Source organism: Idiotropiscis lumnitzeri, chromosome 12 (genome assembly GCF_059441095.1).
Source record: "Idiotropiscis lumnitzeri isolate Australia: NSW breed Sydney's pygmy pipehorse chromosome 12, RoL_Ilum_1.0, whole genome shotgun sequence".
Taxonomy (NCBI): Eukaryota; Metazoa; Chordata; class Actinopteri; order Syngnathiformes; family Syngnathidae; genus Idiotropiscis; species Idiotropiscis lumnitzeri.
This window is the reverse complement of record NC_142402.1, coordinates 5,192,527-5,208,371: the sequence shown is the minus strand read 5'-3', so window position 1 is coordinate 5,208,371 and position 15,845 is coordinate 5,192,527. Positions and strand designations below refer to the sequence as shown.

Below are 15,845 nucleotides of genomic sequence, written 5' to 3'. Positions count from 1 at the left end.
GTCAATTTGTCATTCAGGTAACCCTTTCTATTCAATAACCAATTTAGTTCATGGTGGCACTTATTACAATACAGTTTGCTGGAAATGTTGAAAAATAATTGCGTTAAAATGAACTCCCAACAGTTTTGGGAAAAAATAAAAACTGACAGGCAAATTTATCATGGGGTTGATGTATTACACCGTCTAGTTTAGGTGGATGGTACAATTAGAGTGGTGAGTGCACTTCAGAATTAAAAAAAAAAATTGAACGGTGGATGATGAAAGCAAGTAAATTAATTCCAAACAAACATGCCACTTGATTTTCAAGTTAAGCAAGCAGATAAAAAACAGATTGACAGCTGAGTAGCGATGTTTTGGGGGGGATTTAAAACAAATTTAATAATAACTGTTACTAGGTGTTGTGTTTGTAGTTCTCAATTACCATCATAGATGTTCAGCAACCATGAAAAAAGTTAGCATTTGCAGATAATATTGGACATGTCATTTTGGTGGCTAGAATAAAAACAACAAAAACATGACATTTTTAGTAATTTCAACCACTTTAGGTGCTGAGACCATCACTAATTGGACCCAGAGGACCTTTGCTGAACAATTACATGACATATTAAGTACTGGTGCGCACTGTAAACAGTTTAACATCACCGAATCAAAGCAAATGGTGCAATGTGACCAGCATATACATGGAAAAGCTAGTTGACGTGAAGGATGTGTTTTTATTTGTTTATTGGAGAACTCAAAATCATTAAAGGAATACATCACCTGCCAGGAAATCAAACACCAAAACTAAATGTGCTTCTCACAACATTTACTCCATATAAGGCATGAGTTGTTATAAACATTTCTTTCTTATTTTTTATTTTTTTGGTCTTTGCACTTCGTTATCTAAAAAGCAATGTGCACATATTCACATGTCAAGTTAGATGGCGCATTATTTACAGCATTTTACCCGCAAATTTCTTTTTTTTTTTTAATAACCACTTCAGAATTTCCTTAAGTTTTCATCTAAAAGGAAGAAACAGAAAAAAGAAACATCGAAGCTATGTTACTATTTGCGTTGCCAATGTGTTCACCTTTTTTTTCTTCTGGTAAACACATATCACCAAGTACAGAGCTAACACTAACAGACTTCTCAGTTGTTCAGCAGATATACACGTTTTCAAACGTCAGAAAAAATAGAAGGTAGGGATTAAAAAGAAATATTCAATGATCATAACAGGGTCGGGGTTATCAAAAATGTAAGCATAACATCATTTCAAAGCACATTTAATTTGTATCCACTATTCTCCTCTCTGGGTTGTTCCGTAATCAAAGAAAATAGGGTTACAAAAGGATGATCTTTCTCGATTAGTTCATTCATGTTGATCCCTCAAGAGTTCCTCTATACATATTAAATAACATTTCTCTTTGCATGACAGAGGACTGAGGTGCTTTGATGAGTCCTCCAGCTGTCATGTTGTTTGCCAAAAGAAAGGCAGTTATAGCAAAAGTAAGTCTCCAGGCATGTTCAGTAGAGCACTTGAACAAAGCTTCAATGTTCTCAGTGAGGTCTAGAACATGCCTTAATATTTGGCCCCTGGGAGGCATGACCCTCATGATACAATTGACCCTGGCAAACCAGCCAAGAGACTTTGTCACTTCCAATGCTCAATCTTGTGAAATATTGATCGTGATAAGGTCCAAGGTTTATCGCGTAGCTCATGCCAATAATGTCTCTGAATCTCCTTTGCAGGATATTTCAGCCCTGACCTGAGTGTTAAGATAGTTAGCTGCAAAGCTGAGCCAGCTCAGGTTCGGGAGAGGCATTGGGGAGCTTTGAGTTGAAGATCTGAAGAGCTTCCTTAATGCGCACCACCTCACCAGCTGACAACTTCAGTCGGTGACGCAGAAGACAAGAAAACAAGTCGAGTGGCTGCGGCGCTGGTGGGGCCAACCTGTTAACGCGATCCCTCATCTCCAATAACATAAGAAAGGCAGCATCCTGTGTACCCTGTGTATATGGGTAGTCCAGCTGTAGTATCAAATCCTTGATGCCCTCGGGGTCAAAGTGCATGCTGTATCCAAAAACTTTCAGAGTGTTGATCTTCATGTAACCCAGGTTTGATGTCTGGTCATCCATGTCCATCGGTTCATAGAAGAGAGTTTCGTTCACGGTAGGATCATCTGTGACGATGCGGCTTCGCAAGTAGATGTGTACCGTTTCAAAGAAGGACTTCCATTTGTTCCCCAGTGACAATGTCCAGTTGTAGCATTCTGCCGTACTCACAGAGTCCAGTCGAGTTCTCTCCCAGTTGGAGAAGTCAGGCTGGTTCACAGGCATGAACCAACTCTCCGAGTGACTCCCCCCAAACGGGTTAACATAAATTGCTGGCACAGGTTCCAGTGTTGAATTCTTGGTTAAGCATATCTGGAAAGTCATGCCCATCAACATGTGGATGAGATTTGACTTATTTTTATTACTCTTGAGAGTAAGCAGCATCCTCTTTCTCCAAGCAGGATTGAACCAACTTCCCAGACGGACGTCATTGCTAATGTAAATGGCATGGACCTCAATTCTGCTGTCAAGCTGCTGAAGTAGGTACTTCACCTATAAAAACAACACGAGTTTAATTTCACTTCTACAGAGAACAACAAACAAAGACAATAACTTTATGTAGACAGTGGTTCTCAGACTTGGGTGTGGACCAAAAGTGAGGAGAATCTTTCCATCAGAAGTAGCCTTTCATGCTTCTGAAATGGTGTGAAAACCAATTTTGCAGAAATGGGCAATTTACACTATTTTGCCAGTTCGTCATCTGTGAACTGGGCACCCTTCCGTCATCGTCCCTCCGCCCTTATTCATAAAATAATTGCCCTGCATCGCCTTCCTTCCTGCGTCCCTTTAAAGTGTTTACGGTCTTGCATTTCAGGGGTCTGTCTCATCCCCCCAAAGAATAAATAAATAAATCTGTGCATGGCGTGAGGCTTACGGCAGAGGTTTCATAATTCCTAAATGTTATTTAAAGCTCATTAGATGGCTAATTTCCTATCAATTTACCATAATTTTCAGACTACAAAACACACATGATTAAAAGCGACAATGGCTAAAGTTAACCATAAAAACACATTTGTACATACATTAACCGCTTTGGACGAATAGCTGCGGGTTCCCATGTTATTAAATGGGGTATTATCAATGTTCTAAACTTCAGCAAACGCTTTCTTTCCCCAACTGATGTTGAAAGGAGCTAGCATTACACAGCGTACCCGAACCCTTCCCAGACTCTGGTTGACACATGAGGCAAATTGGCAGCTAGCTATCAGTTAATGTGCCAGCACAAGCAACAACATGACAAGATTTCATTCTGCTTTTAATTCTATACATGTGATACTTGACCCAATTCCGGCCTTGCTTAGTCGGTCCATTTTTAAAAACTTCTCGTCCACTGTCATACGTCAACAAAAAGAGCATCCGTCAGTCCCTGGTACGAAATGCCCATCTCTGCAATTTAATATCATCTGCAGATGTTATTGTATGAATGTAATCCTCATCACTGTCTCCTTCCGTAATACATAGTGTATATTGCATTCAAAATACACACCTTTAACACATGGTCACATGGTGGGAAAAAAATGACATTACATGGTCCAAATGTCCATCGAAATGTGTTGTTTGTATACGAGTGTTTCATTTAGTTTTTCTCTTTTTTTTGCTGCAAATTGTACTTTATTTTAGTTCAATAATATTTGAAGTTAACTTTTTGACCCCAAGCGGTAATGTGAATTTCCAGCTCAGGTCTTTTCCTTTTTGTGAGGTATTTGGTCAGACATTGTTTGGACACTGGCACAATTTTTTTAAAATACTGCTGTGGCACCGCTTACTGACAGTGTAGACATTTGCTTGACTTCAGTGTAGTCGGCATGAAATTAATTTTAAATTCACTTTAAGTGACAGTGGGATTGGTTATGTTCTTGAGATATGCACTGTGATTGACTTGTGACCAGGCCAGGGTGTTAACTGCCTTTTGCCTTATCCGTCACATTGAAAAGGATATGTGGAATAGAAAATGTATCATTTGGCACCTACTTTATATAAAACAAGACCAAAATCGTAATGATTGTTAAGAACAGTGTTCACCCCTGTTAGGGCTGAAAGATTAATTGCATTTTCAACATAATCGCGAGCTGATAAAACGCTATTTACTAAACGCAAAAGTTACAATTTAAATGGTCATTAAGATGCACAGCAGCGGGAGGGATGCAGATGGGAGCATGCAGAGATGTCGTCGCTTGAATTAAAGCCTGCTGGCATATAGGTGGGGTAATTTTCTGTGACTTTTCTTTCTAAAGAGACCTTCAGGCGAGTATATAACATGTTTGATCCTTTTAGCCTTGCGAGGCAAAAGATTTGCGTGTGGAATAGCACAACTTTATGTGGCTATTAAATATGAGTGTCTGTGCTAATAGACGACCTGTCGCATGAGCCGACACACCTGTCTGATGTGTGCCCCACATGTAAAATATAAGCGTTGTCTAGTGTTAGACTGATATACGTTATTCAGTACCCACACTCATATTGATTATTAACACAGGGTGTCTGCAAAGACTGGATACATAGGGGATTTCACCATTTTATTTCCAAACGTAAAATTATGTATTAAGGATGATGGAAATTGTGTTGAAAATATTATTCATCAACATACAACAATACAATTGTTTTGATTTAAGAAGTACGTATTGTTTACCGAGTACCCAGACTTCATGGACAACCTGTAGTCAAGGAGGCCGATAAACGATATTTGAAGCCAATATTCATTTGTAAAAAAAAAAAAAAAAAAGAAAGGGGGGGGGGTTGGAGGATAGTATTTTTGAAATGGAAGGAATTTTGACAAATAAAAACTGCAACACTTGACTTGGTTCAAATGCTTTTAAGCTTGTGTTTATTAAACAGCTTTTGTTTTGTCTTAGAAAATAGACAAAAACTGTAGGAAGCTACCAGAGTCAGCTGCACATTTTATAATCAAATGAAAACAAACATCTCCTTGAGGTCTACATTATTTTTCTAGAAAAAATAAATTTAGCTGAACTATTCATCATTCACTTATCTTTGTTTTAAAGTTCAAATTAAAAAAGTTCATCCTCAACGCAGCGACTCGCCAGAGAAATGAATGTCTCATGAACACAGCTGTTTTCTTCTCTCCGTTGCTTTTTGTGGGTGTTCCGTCATTCTTGTGTGCCCCATATGCAGCTGCCATCACCACCATACTGGCTCTCTGTGGCGGCAAAAAAAGTGAAATTTATAGCCCTTAATGTAAAAAAGACTGGACTTTCACTTGTATCATGTGCAGCAGTGGTCCCCAACCTTTTTTACGGCGCGGACCAGTTCATACCACTCCATAACTTTAGCGGACCGTGTGCTGGCGGCAAATTTACTCGCCTCTGTATTACTCATGTTAGTCATTTAGCTAGCATGTGTGTGTAATATTAGCGTAATGCGACTGTGACCATTAGCATCCTGACACCTGTCAATTGCAAGTTATTTCCTTTTTTCATTTGTGCGCCCCGGTCCAAAGTATCTCGCAGTCCGAGAAGGGTCCGGCTGCAGTCGGGGCGTTCCTCTTAGGATACAAGAACTGGGCGTTCCTGCCAACGTTTAGTTGACTAATGAGAAGGATCCAGTTAGAACTGTGTCACGCAGTGGGCCTTGGTGATATTATCTACCTGTATTATGGCGTTGGATATATGTCACAATTACTTGAACATCATGTCAAATACATGTTTTGTGCGTAGAAAAAATGTTTTGCGTGTAAAAGACCCTCCAAATGTACGCACAAAATAAGTTTTATGCTTGCGACCTCTATGCATACAAAACGCTGATTCGCGCTTGCGATGCAGTCGTGACAATTGTGCCACAATTTTTAACCAATCAGGAGTCGGACACTGGGGCTGATTCTGCTTGGGTGTTTACTGTCCAATCGTAACACAGAGGTGGGGTAAAAAAAAAAAAAATACAACTTTTTTTTATTTATATTGTGCATTTCACAACAGCTGGGGCTGTAACAAAGCACTTTATATATGGCGTAATATAAGTTAGAATAGAATGGCGTGGCGCTTTTGCAAAACAACTACCAAGATGACATCTAATGATGTGGATGCAAATGGATAACTCTGAGAGGTGATTTTTGATTATTAAAAAAATGCTGAATAAAACGAAAAAAAAAAAAAATTAAGCACATAGAACTAAAGGGACAATAATGTTAAAACAATTAAAGATATTTAAAAACTATATTTTTGAATTATTACTAAAACAATAAGAACTGCGTTAGAATGTTATCGACTGTTTGTGTTTAAGGTATTTGAGATTACTCTTACGTAATTGTGGCATAAATCTGACGCCATAGAGAACGGGCGACATCAGACGTGGCCCTTGGTGTGAGGAGGCGTTCTCGTTCTCAGAATGGAATTAAATAACGGGAACACCCATTTATGGGTGGAGCTGGACCATACTGCGCAGTCCGGTACCGGTCCGCCACCCGATGGTTGGGGACCACTGATGAACAGCACTTTGTATGGTGATTGTTTTAAAGTGCTCTATAAATAAAGTGTGAGGATCGCTCCCCAGTCGGGGCTGGGAAGCGGTGTGGGTGGATCCTTAAAGCGCAGACAAGGGAAAATATGGTAGGAACAATATTTATTGTGGCCGGCAAAAAACAATTGGCAGGCGATAGGCAAGGAGGGTTGCTATCAATAATAATAGAGGGTCTATACTTACAGACGTCGGGAGACGTGAACGGAAAACGCTGGGGGAACAATCTTCCCCCAGGAAAAGCAAAACGAGTAACAAAAGGAGCTTGCAATGCAAGAAAACCAAAAACAAGAATGTCCTTCCTCCAAAGGGTAAGGTTAAATCCAATCATCGAAAAAACACAAAGCGAGCCGAAACGTAGCGGTAGAAATAAACAAGGTAACAACATACACGACAAATACACGGAGCAAAGTTGGCAAAGACTGTAGCAAGGCACAAGGCGAGAGCAAGTAGGTCAAATAATCCGACGCGCAAGTGTGCGCGTCGATGGCTTATGTAGTCTTTAATCAGGGTGATGATCGGTTGCAGCTGTGAGTCTCGTGAGCGCGTCCCGCTCGCGGCCGCGTCTCCGGGCAACGCGCTGCCGACCACGCCCACTCTGCTGCAACGAAGAGGCACGGATCGTGACAGTACCCCCCCCTTAACGGACGGATTCCAGACGTCCCAAAAAACACAAATACACAGTCCAAGAACAAGGGTGGGCGGAAGGGGTTGGGAGGTGGGACCACCACCCGAGTTCGAGACCGGTCTGGCGGATGTCCGGGAGGCCAGACCAGGGACAGGAACGTGGAACGGTGGCTGGTCGTCGAGCCCCGCCGGGACTGGAACGTGGAGCGGCGGCTGGTCGTCGAGCCCCGCCGGGACTGGAACGTGGGGCGGCGGCTGGTCGTCGAGCCCCGCCGGGACTGGAACGTGGAGCGGCGGCTGATCGTCGAACCCCGCCGAGACGGGAACGTGGACTTGAGGCGGACGCACGATGTGCTCCGCCGAGACGTGAACTTGGGACGGACGCAGGGAGTGCTCCGCCTGAACGTGGACTTGACCTTGAGACGGACGCAGGGCGTGCTCCGCCTGAACGAGAACTTGGGACGAACGCACGACGTGCTCCGCCGGAACGTGAACTTAGGACGGACGCAGGGCGTGCTCCGCCGGAACGTGGACTTGGGACGGACGCGGGACGTGCACCGCCGGAACAGGAACTTGAAGCGCCAGAACGGGGCTCAGCAGTTGGCGAGGAGCCGGGACGGGACTCAGCAGCTGGCGGGGAGCCGGGACGGGGCTCAGCAGCTGGCGGGGAGCCGGGACGGGGCTCAGCAGCTGGCGGGGAGCCGGGACGGGGCTCAGCAGCTGGCGGGGAGCCCGGACGGGGCTCAGCAGCTGGCGGGGAGCCCGGAACGGGGCTCAGCAGCTGGCGAGGAGGCGGCGTGGTCTGCAGCAGCTGGCGAGGAGGCGGCGTGGTCTGCAGCAGCTGGCGAGGAGGCGGCATGGTCTGTGCCGCTGACGGGGAGGCTGCGGCGGGCCGGGCGCAGCAGGTGGACCGGGCGCAGCCGAGACGGGGAACCTGATCCCTAACCTGCACGCCCTCCTCGGCGGACCGTAGGCAATGCGCGTAGCAAAACGGGCTCCAATTTTGGATTGAAAGGCGCCCCCAGTCGATGACTGGGTTGTGTGAGGTTAGCCACGGAATTCCTAGCACGACGGGGGCTGACCTGGCCGGCATGACGAAGAAGGAGCGCTTCTCGATATGGTTACCCGACAACTTTAAGGTAAGAGGCTCGGTTAAGCGCCGGACATCGGCCAGCTCGCGCCCGTCGAGGTCATAGATTTTTTCGGATCTATCGAGCTCGGTGACCACGCAGCCGAGTCGGGACACTAAGCCCGCATCAATAAAGCATTCGTCAGCGCCAGAGTCAATGAGTGCGCGAATCTTGATGCTACCACCGAGTCCCATGATCTCCCCGTCCATCTCCAGTCTCAAGGGGGTGCCGAGACTGTCCGGATCCCCTGCCACGCTGGCAGCCGGCTCTTGTCGGGGTTCTTTGGCCGCGGAGGAGCGGTCCGCGGACTCACAGTTAGTTGGGGGGCGAGGAGACGATCCCTGGCGAGCGGCCTTCTCCGGGCACCCTGCTACTCGGTGTCCTGGCAGGCCACAGTAGAAGCACGCCCCCGTGCTGCGCCGACGCTCCCTCTCACGAAGATCCGGGCGGCCCGGACCCGGCTGCCTGGACTCGTCGGAGGTTGACCACTCGGAGTCCCGGATGCGTGGACGATCGGGACGGCGCTGCTCCCACTCCCGCTCTCGAAGCTGCTCTCGGGGCGCCTGGCGGGTTGCCCCTATCTGCATGGGCTCGTCAGCTGGTGCAGGCTCTGGTACCCGGAAAAGCGGTAGCTCGGCGCGGCGCTGCTCCACCCCTCGCTCTCGGCGACGCTCTCGCAGGCGGTTGTCCAGCCGAATCGCCAGGGTGATCAGCTCCTCCAGCGTCTCGGCGTTGTCACGGGCTGCCAGCTCATCTTTTAGGGCCGAGTTCAGGCCCCTGCGGAACACGGACCTCAGGGCGCAGTCGTCGAAGCCGCTCTCTGCTGCTCGGATGCGGAAGGCAATCGAGTAATCCGCAACTGATCGTGAGCCCTGGATGCAATCCAATAATTCGGCTCCGGCCTCCTTCCCGCGGATCGGGTGGTGGAACACTCGCTGGAACTCGTTCAGAAAGGCGGGGAACGAGGAGCGGATCTCGGGACGCGTGTTGCTCACGGCCATGGCCCATGCACTCGCTTGACCAGTCAGGAGGCTCATCATAAAAGCTACTTTTGAGCTGTCTAGCGCATAGGTTAGGGGCTGCTGGTCAAAAATCAGCCTACAATGATGAATAAATGGGCCGCAAAGGCCAGGCTCTCCGCCGTAGCGGTCGGGATGAGCCAGGTTAGGCTCCTTAACCGGGTAACCTGGGGGCGGAGCCCCGGAAGGGGGATCGACCGGGTTGGGAACCGTCGAGGCAGGGTGAACTGGGGTACTCAGTCGGACCCCTAGGCTCATGAGTTGCTGGACCAGTTGGCCGACCGCGACGCGCAGGGTCGCGAGCTCGGTCGCCTGTTGGCCCACTAGGCGTCCTTGGCTGGTCAAGGCATGAAAAATTTTCTCCTTGTCTGCAGAATCCATGGTCGGATTATTCTGTGAGGATTGCTCCCCAGTCGGGGCTGGGAAGCGGTGTGGGTGGATCCTTAAAGCGCAGACAAGGGAAAATATGGTAGGAACAATATTTATTGTGGCCGGCAAAAAACAATTGGCAGGCGATAGGCAAGGAGGGTTGCTATCAATAATAATAGAGGGTCTATACTTACAGACGTCGGGAGACGTGAACGGAAAACGCTGGGGGAACAATCTTCCCCCAGGAAAAGCAAAACGAGTAACAAAAGGAGCTTGCAATGCAAGAAAACCGAAAACAAGAATGTCCTTCCTCCAAAGGGTAAGGTTAAATCCAATCATCGAAAAAACACAAAGCGAGCCGAAACGTAGCGGTAGAAATAAACAAGGTAACAACATACACGACAAATACACGGAGCAAAGTTGGCAAAGACTGTAGCAAGGCACAAGGCGAGAGCAAGTAGGTCAAATAATCCGACGCGCAAGTGTGCGCGTCGATGGCTTATGTAGTCTTTAATCAGGGTGATGATCGGTTGCAGCTGTGAGTCTCGTGAGCGCGTCCCGCTCGCGGCCGCGTCTCCGGGCAACGCGCTGCCGACCACGCCCACTCTGCTGCAACGAAGAGGCACGGATCGTGACATAAAGTTGAGTTGAGCTTTCCATGAAATGCGGCTTACACACACACACACACACACACAGGCAGGCACACCCCCACTCCTTACCTTTCTCACTAATATCTGCAATTTTATTTCAAGTGGTTAAACGTCTCCCTGGAGCCATGAGGTTAGCTTTAGCTTCAGGGTAAGGCCGCTTACTGTGACAAGCAGAACTGCTCCTTGTGTTTATAGGTCATTAAAGAGCTCATAGTAATGTTACGAGTAGTTGTGAGTTGTAGAAGACTGAAATGGATTAAACTTTTGGTTAAAATCTGTAGCCTTACCTTCATCTGCTCCCTGGATTCCCATTCATGTGACTCTTCAGATGGTAGAGCAAACGTGCAGCTTTCACAGATGATTGGCTGCACGAGGAAGACCAATCAAATGATGTGGTGGCGGATCAATTTGTGCTCAGCCAGCAAAATAAAGCAGTTTTTAAATCATTGGACATATAATAAAAATGTTTTTTTTTTTTTTAAAAAGGCAGAAGGCGATAATTGCCAAAAATGCAAATATTGGCCCCGGCAGATAATTGGGCACCATTGTTGACTTTGAATGATGGGTCTCTGAAGTTTTCTGAGCGGTGACCAATCAAAACACATCCGCCCATCAAATTATTTGAAAAAGGAAGTTGCCCCACTAAATTGTCATATAGTTTGAGGACAAATGCATCTGTATGCGTGTGTGCAATTTCACGAATAAAAAAAAAAAAGAACGAAAAGATTATTGCTCATCTTTACCCATCATTTAATCGATTAGGGTACCACCGGCGTAGCTTTTAATGCATGATGCTGGTTATTGGAATCATACAATGTTCTGTTCTATAAACAGGAATAATCTTAATTTCCCTATACGTTGTTTATAGGCAATATATATTGTATTTTTTATCGCTGGAGGAAAATTAAGTGTTTAAGAAGTCCACTTGGTTACATATGATGTTTTATGCAACAAAGTTGGATATGTTGATGAGGTAAAGCAACATTTGTTTGCATTGCATGTTTACATTATAGCAGTGGTGGGTGGTCAAAGCCTCCAAAGGCCTTTTCTGATGGCCTAAGATAATCAAGAAATCATGATCATATTTACGAGAAAAGTGTGGCTTAAATTGCAGATGCACTTGCGAGGCCATTTTCAAGACAGACCTTACCAAAGAAGCACTCCCATGGGCTGAGGTGAGTGTGTCTGTGTTGTATTCCTCCAGCCATGGTGTTATAAATGATGGTGTCATGAGGGGCATTTATTCAAGTTGGGCTGAGTAAAACTTAATTGAAGGCCTACGTGTAAAATGCACGGCCCGCCACTGCATTATAGTAATATATGAATAATGTTTATGAATTTGAATTATGTTGATACTTACAAAACTACATGTCAAAGTATTTAGTGCATTTAAACCTGCAATTGTCGTAGAAAAATAACCTTATCGTCTTTCATATTAATTCATGCTTTATATATATGTATATATATATATTAAAAATAATATATAATTATAAATAATAATCGAAGTGAATTATGATAAATTTGTTGTTGTTGCTTATTTTGATAAAACAACATCTTACAGTATGTAGATATACTGTATGTTTTACCTCTTATAATTTATTATTATTATGTAATGATGGCATTGTTCTGCCATTATCATTGGCAACATATTGAGATATATTATTGTGCATGACTGAATACTTCGACTTGATTCATAAATTCAACTTCAAGCCAAATGAGATTGAGAACGCTATAAAAGTAAGCGACTTCCGACATACAAGCAGCCAATAGGCAGTGCAAAAGTAAAAAATAGAGATAGTTGATGGATATAAGCTAGAGATTTAATTATTCCTAAATATTTATGACCTCCTTAGTTTGAGAACCACTGGAATGTAAAATGCGCTTTTAAAACCTCAGCATCCGCCATGTCGAGATCAAAGTTCAAATAGTGGTCCAGGGACGTGGCGACGCTCGGTCGACAGGAACCAAGGTGTAGTAGGTTGCCGTGGTGGCAGGAGCCACAGCGGGTTACATTATCCGCAGCACAAGCAGAGCACGAGGTGAAGGTGGTGTCAACAACGCAGGGAATGGCACCCTGACAAGTTGGATGTTCCACTGGGCAGCTGCAACTCTTGACTTCCTCAGAGAATGATCCCTGCACTCCGTGGTCATTGCAATAGAGAAGTGACTGAGCTGTGCTCAACCAAAAGGCAATTGACCTACAAAACAAAACAAAATGTTTTCACAGAAAGTTGGGTGGAATATATGGACACACAAGAGGCAACAACATTCAGTACACCTGCAAAATCTATAATATTGCTTGTTCCGATTAAGGTCAGGGGTCAGCTCGAGCCGATCTCTGCAGACTGTAACTTGCATCTTCAGAAATATGTTTGTTTTGATTGAGCTCAGTGAGCATTTCACATAATGTTCACAACATTTTGCTGTTCTTTACACTAAATTGGGTGGTTGACTGCACGTCTCAAAGTGTTTTTACATTTCATCTATATGCAAAATTACATTTATACTTTACGAGTTGGTTGACTGTATAGAATCAACACACCCTTTGCTGATCAAACTACTTGTTGTGATCCAAGAGCAATCAAATTGAATGGGAAGATGGCAATTAGAGCATATACGCATGGAAAAAAGTAATTGAAAATATGCCGGAATAGCTACCTCAAAAACTGATGATGACAAGCAATTAAACAGACTGTAAAAATATGCTAAATATAATATTACAACAGCTGTGTCAATGTGTGTAAGAATGGCTGGTGACAGATTGGCTCGGAATGGCACGTAATTAACTAAATTGCCAAGTGGGAGTGAGGATACTGAATTATTATGTGGCACACAAAGTCATGCTCACTTCCCGCAGTAACTTTTCATATGTACGTCTTACAATTGTTTTTTCATACAACTGTTTACTGAAATTAAAACTTATGACTACTTGTTCGCATTAGAGGTTGAATGACCAGATTTGTTTTTTTAGTCAGCGCTAAGGAAATGATAGTGGAGTCAAAAGTCATAACTCATTTATATTTATAAAATTGTCAACTCGCTATCTACACAACTGGTTGTCTTCTGGCTCCAAATGAAAGCTCACATTCACCACAATTTGTGAATGGATTGTGGACGTTTGGGCTAACCACCCTAATGTGTCTGCTTACATTGTTTGAGCTTTTGCAAAAGCTGGCATCATTTCTGAGGAGCCACAGAGCAACCAGACGGACTGACACTGAGAGCGAACCAGTCGTATTAGATATTTCCAAAAAGTACAACCAAACTCAGTTTTGTTTTAAAAACATACGCTAGCATGCATCCTAGTGTATGTTTCAGCGTGCATACATTCTCCCATATATTTTAACACCAGAACAACCAGACTTCTACCTCGTGAGACTGAAGTTCTGCCCATTGACACTGCAGCTTTTAGCTAACATTCGACATCAAGGTTTGAAACGGCACTTTACGAGCTACTGCTGCTTTGACAGGTAATGTCCTCATTACCACACATTACCACCACATATGAAAGGTGGGTAATCGTAGCCACTCCTTGCTACTGCTTCACCCGACCTTTTGGAATCTCAGAGCACCAAAATGGAGTATTGTAAATTAATGGGAGTGAAGTGCACTCTTTTTCCCAGAGTAGTGCACGTACGTCAGTGAATTTCCAAACGCACTCATTATTTGTTTTTGGTGTAGATTCCGACAATACTCACATTTTCATCCATTCTAGATCGCAACAAAAGTGCGAACGACAACTAGCATGCAGCCAATACATCATTGGCTTGAAGCAATGATGTGATTATACTGTAATCAATCATGTGCGTGACTGGCCTCATGGAGGATTGTGGGATTACTGCATGAAATTTGCACATGGAAATGTTTTGCATGTAGGCATTGATGTTTAGTCGCCAAGTCACTCCCAGAGCAATTTTTACAGAAAACCTGGCCGCTTGCCATTGTGGCGAGTGTATGAAATATTTACCTTGCCACTTCCCATTTTACCCCGTCATTGGCAAGGTGGCGAACGGGGAGTGCTCCAGTAACACGCAGTCAAATGTTTTCACAGGTCTGAGTCACCGCTGCGAGTTTGCTGCATGAATCAACCACCTGGTTCCTGCTGCGAGGCATCCGTGTTTCAAATGTGTAAACACTTGAGAGGTGCTTAATTGAAGTAAAGCTAGAATTACCAATGCACAATGATAACGTTGACGTGTCGATAAGTGGTACAACCCCTCGTTAGCGTTGGTTAAACTACCCCTCAGTCCGACGTGTTCAAAAATGGGAAGCCGATTTGACTTTATTTGGTAGTCCCTCCTCCATCAAGAGTTTACACTTACAAGAGAAGTAAAATTTTTAAACATTGCCTTGCATTAATATAACATTACATAATTTGAAATATGAAAGAGAACATTTTCTTAATTTCAGACTGTTTCATTGCTGTCAAACAAATCATGTAAGTGACTTACATTGCATAAATCAAAAGGAGCAACAATTTGGCCTCTATTTCTCTCCATTTCCCTCCTCTTTTTTTCCTTTATTGTCCTCAGTCTAGTCTTATTTTGATATGTACCCAAAGTTCTCTGGGATCGCTTCAATAAATGTGCCTATCCACTCACAGAGAGGGAGCAGTATACGCATCAGCCAGAGGAATGAGTATCTGATGTTATTGTTTGTAGTAATATTAATTGGGCATTGCTTTAAATTTTAATCTGTTTAGCTGTTTCGTGCTCAGTTAGTTGTCAAGCTCTTATAAATATGCACAGCTTCTCTATTTGGAAGAGATTCATCTACCCACAGAAAGCTATGTTTTTCTTTTGCCTCTTTTTATTTTAACATTCAGAACGTTTAATGGTACATAATGAAGTTTCATTTATTACATTCGTCACTGGCAGTAAGTTACATTAAATACACCGGCATTTGCATTCGATTTAGAACTGAGAAAACGAGAAAATAAGTTATTGTAAATAAGTAAAAGTAGCAAAAGAGACATAATACAGATTCTTTTTCAACCACATATCAGCCTTAGATTTACTCAGTTTTGTTTGATTTTGGTTAAGTATTTAGTTTCAGGTTTTCCTTGGGTTCCTTTGTGCATCTCTTTAGCTTATTGTGTACATCAGTGCTTGTCATACCGGTCCCTTGTGTTAGCCAATCAGCTCCCTCCAACCTTTTGTGTCTTGTCCAGGTGTTCCTCGTTGCCTTGTCAATTTATTTGTATTTAGGTCCTTTTTTCCGTTCAGTCCTTGTCAGTTCGTTGTCAATGTCAGTCGTCCTCTGCCCTTCGTCTCAGTCACGTTTTGTTACTTTTTTCTCAAAGTTGAGTTTTCCTAGAGTTTATTTTGTTACTTTGATTCTTGTTTTGTACATTTTGTACTACTTTTCCATATCCTTATTTGCCATTTTGTTTTCTTTAAATTAAATGAAGTAACCAACGCAAAATTACTTCCCAGCATTTGGGGCCTCCTCTTAGCTGATTCATGACGCAAATGAGGCTGTTACTGTT

At 43.9% G+C, this 15,845-nt stretch overlaps 1 protein-coding gene across 1 annotated transcript in view; it reads right to left on the bottom strand.

Annotated features, from left to right (window-relative positions):
- Window positions 1-452: 452 nt before the first annotated feature.
- The window catches only part of brinp2 (BMP/retinoic acid inducible neural specific 2), a 194,799-nt gene continuing 179,406 nt past the window's right edge, over window positions 453-15,845 (bottom strand). The window contains exons 8-9 of the mRNA XM_088311154.1: window positions 12,249-12,555; window positions 453-2,584 (exon numbers count right to left, since the gene is read on the bottom strand). Coding sequence (XP_088167280.1) covers window positions 1,763-2,584; window positions 12,249-12,555 — 1,129 coding nt within the window. The 3' untranslated portion in view covers window positions 453-1,762. The remainder of the gene's footprint in view (window positions 2,585-12,248; window positions 12,556-15,845) is intronic.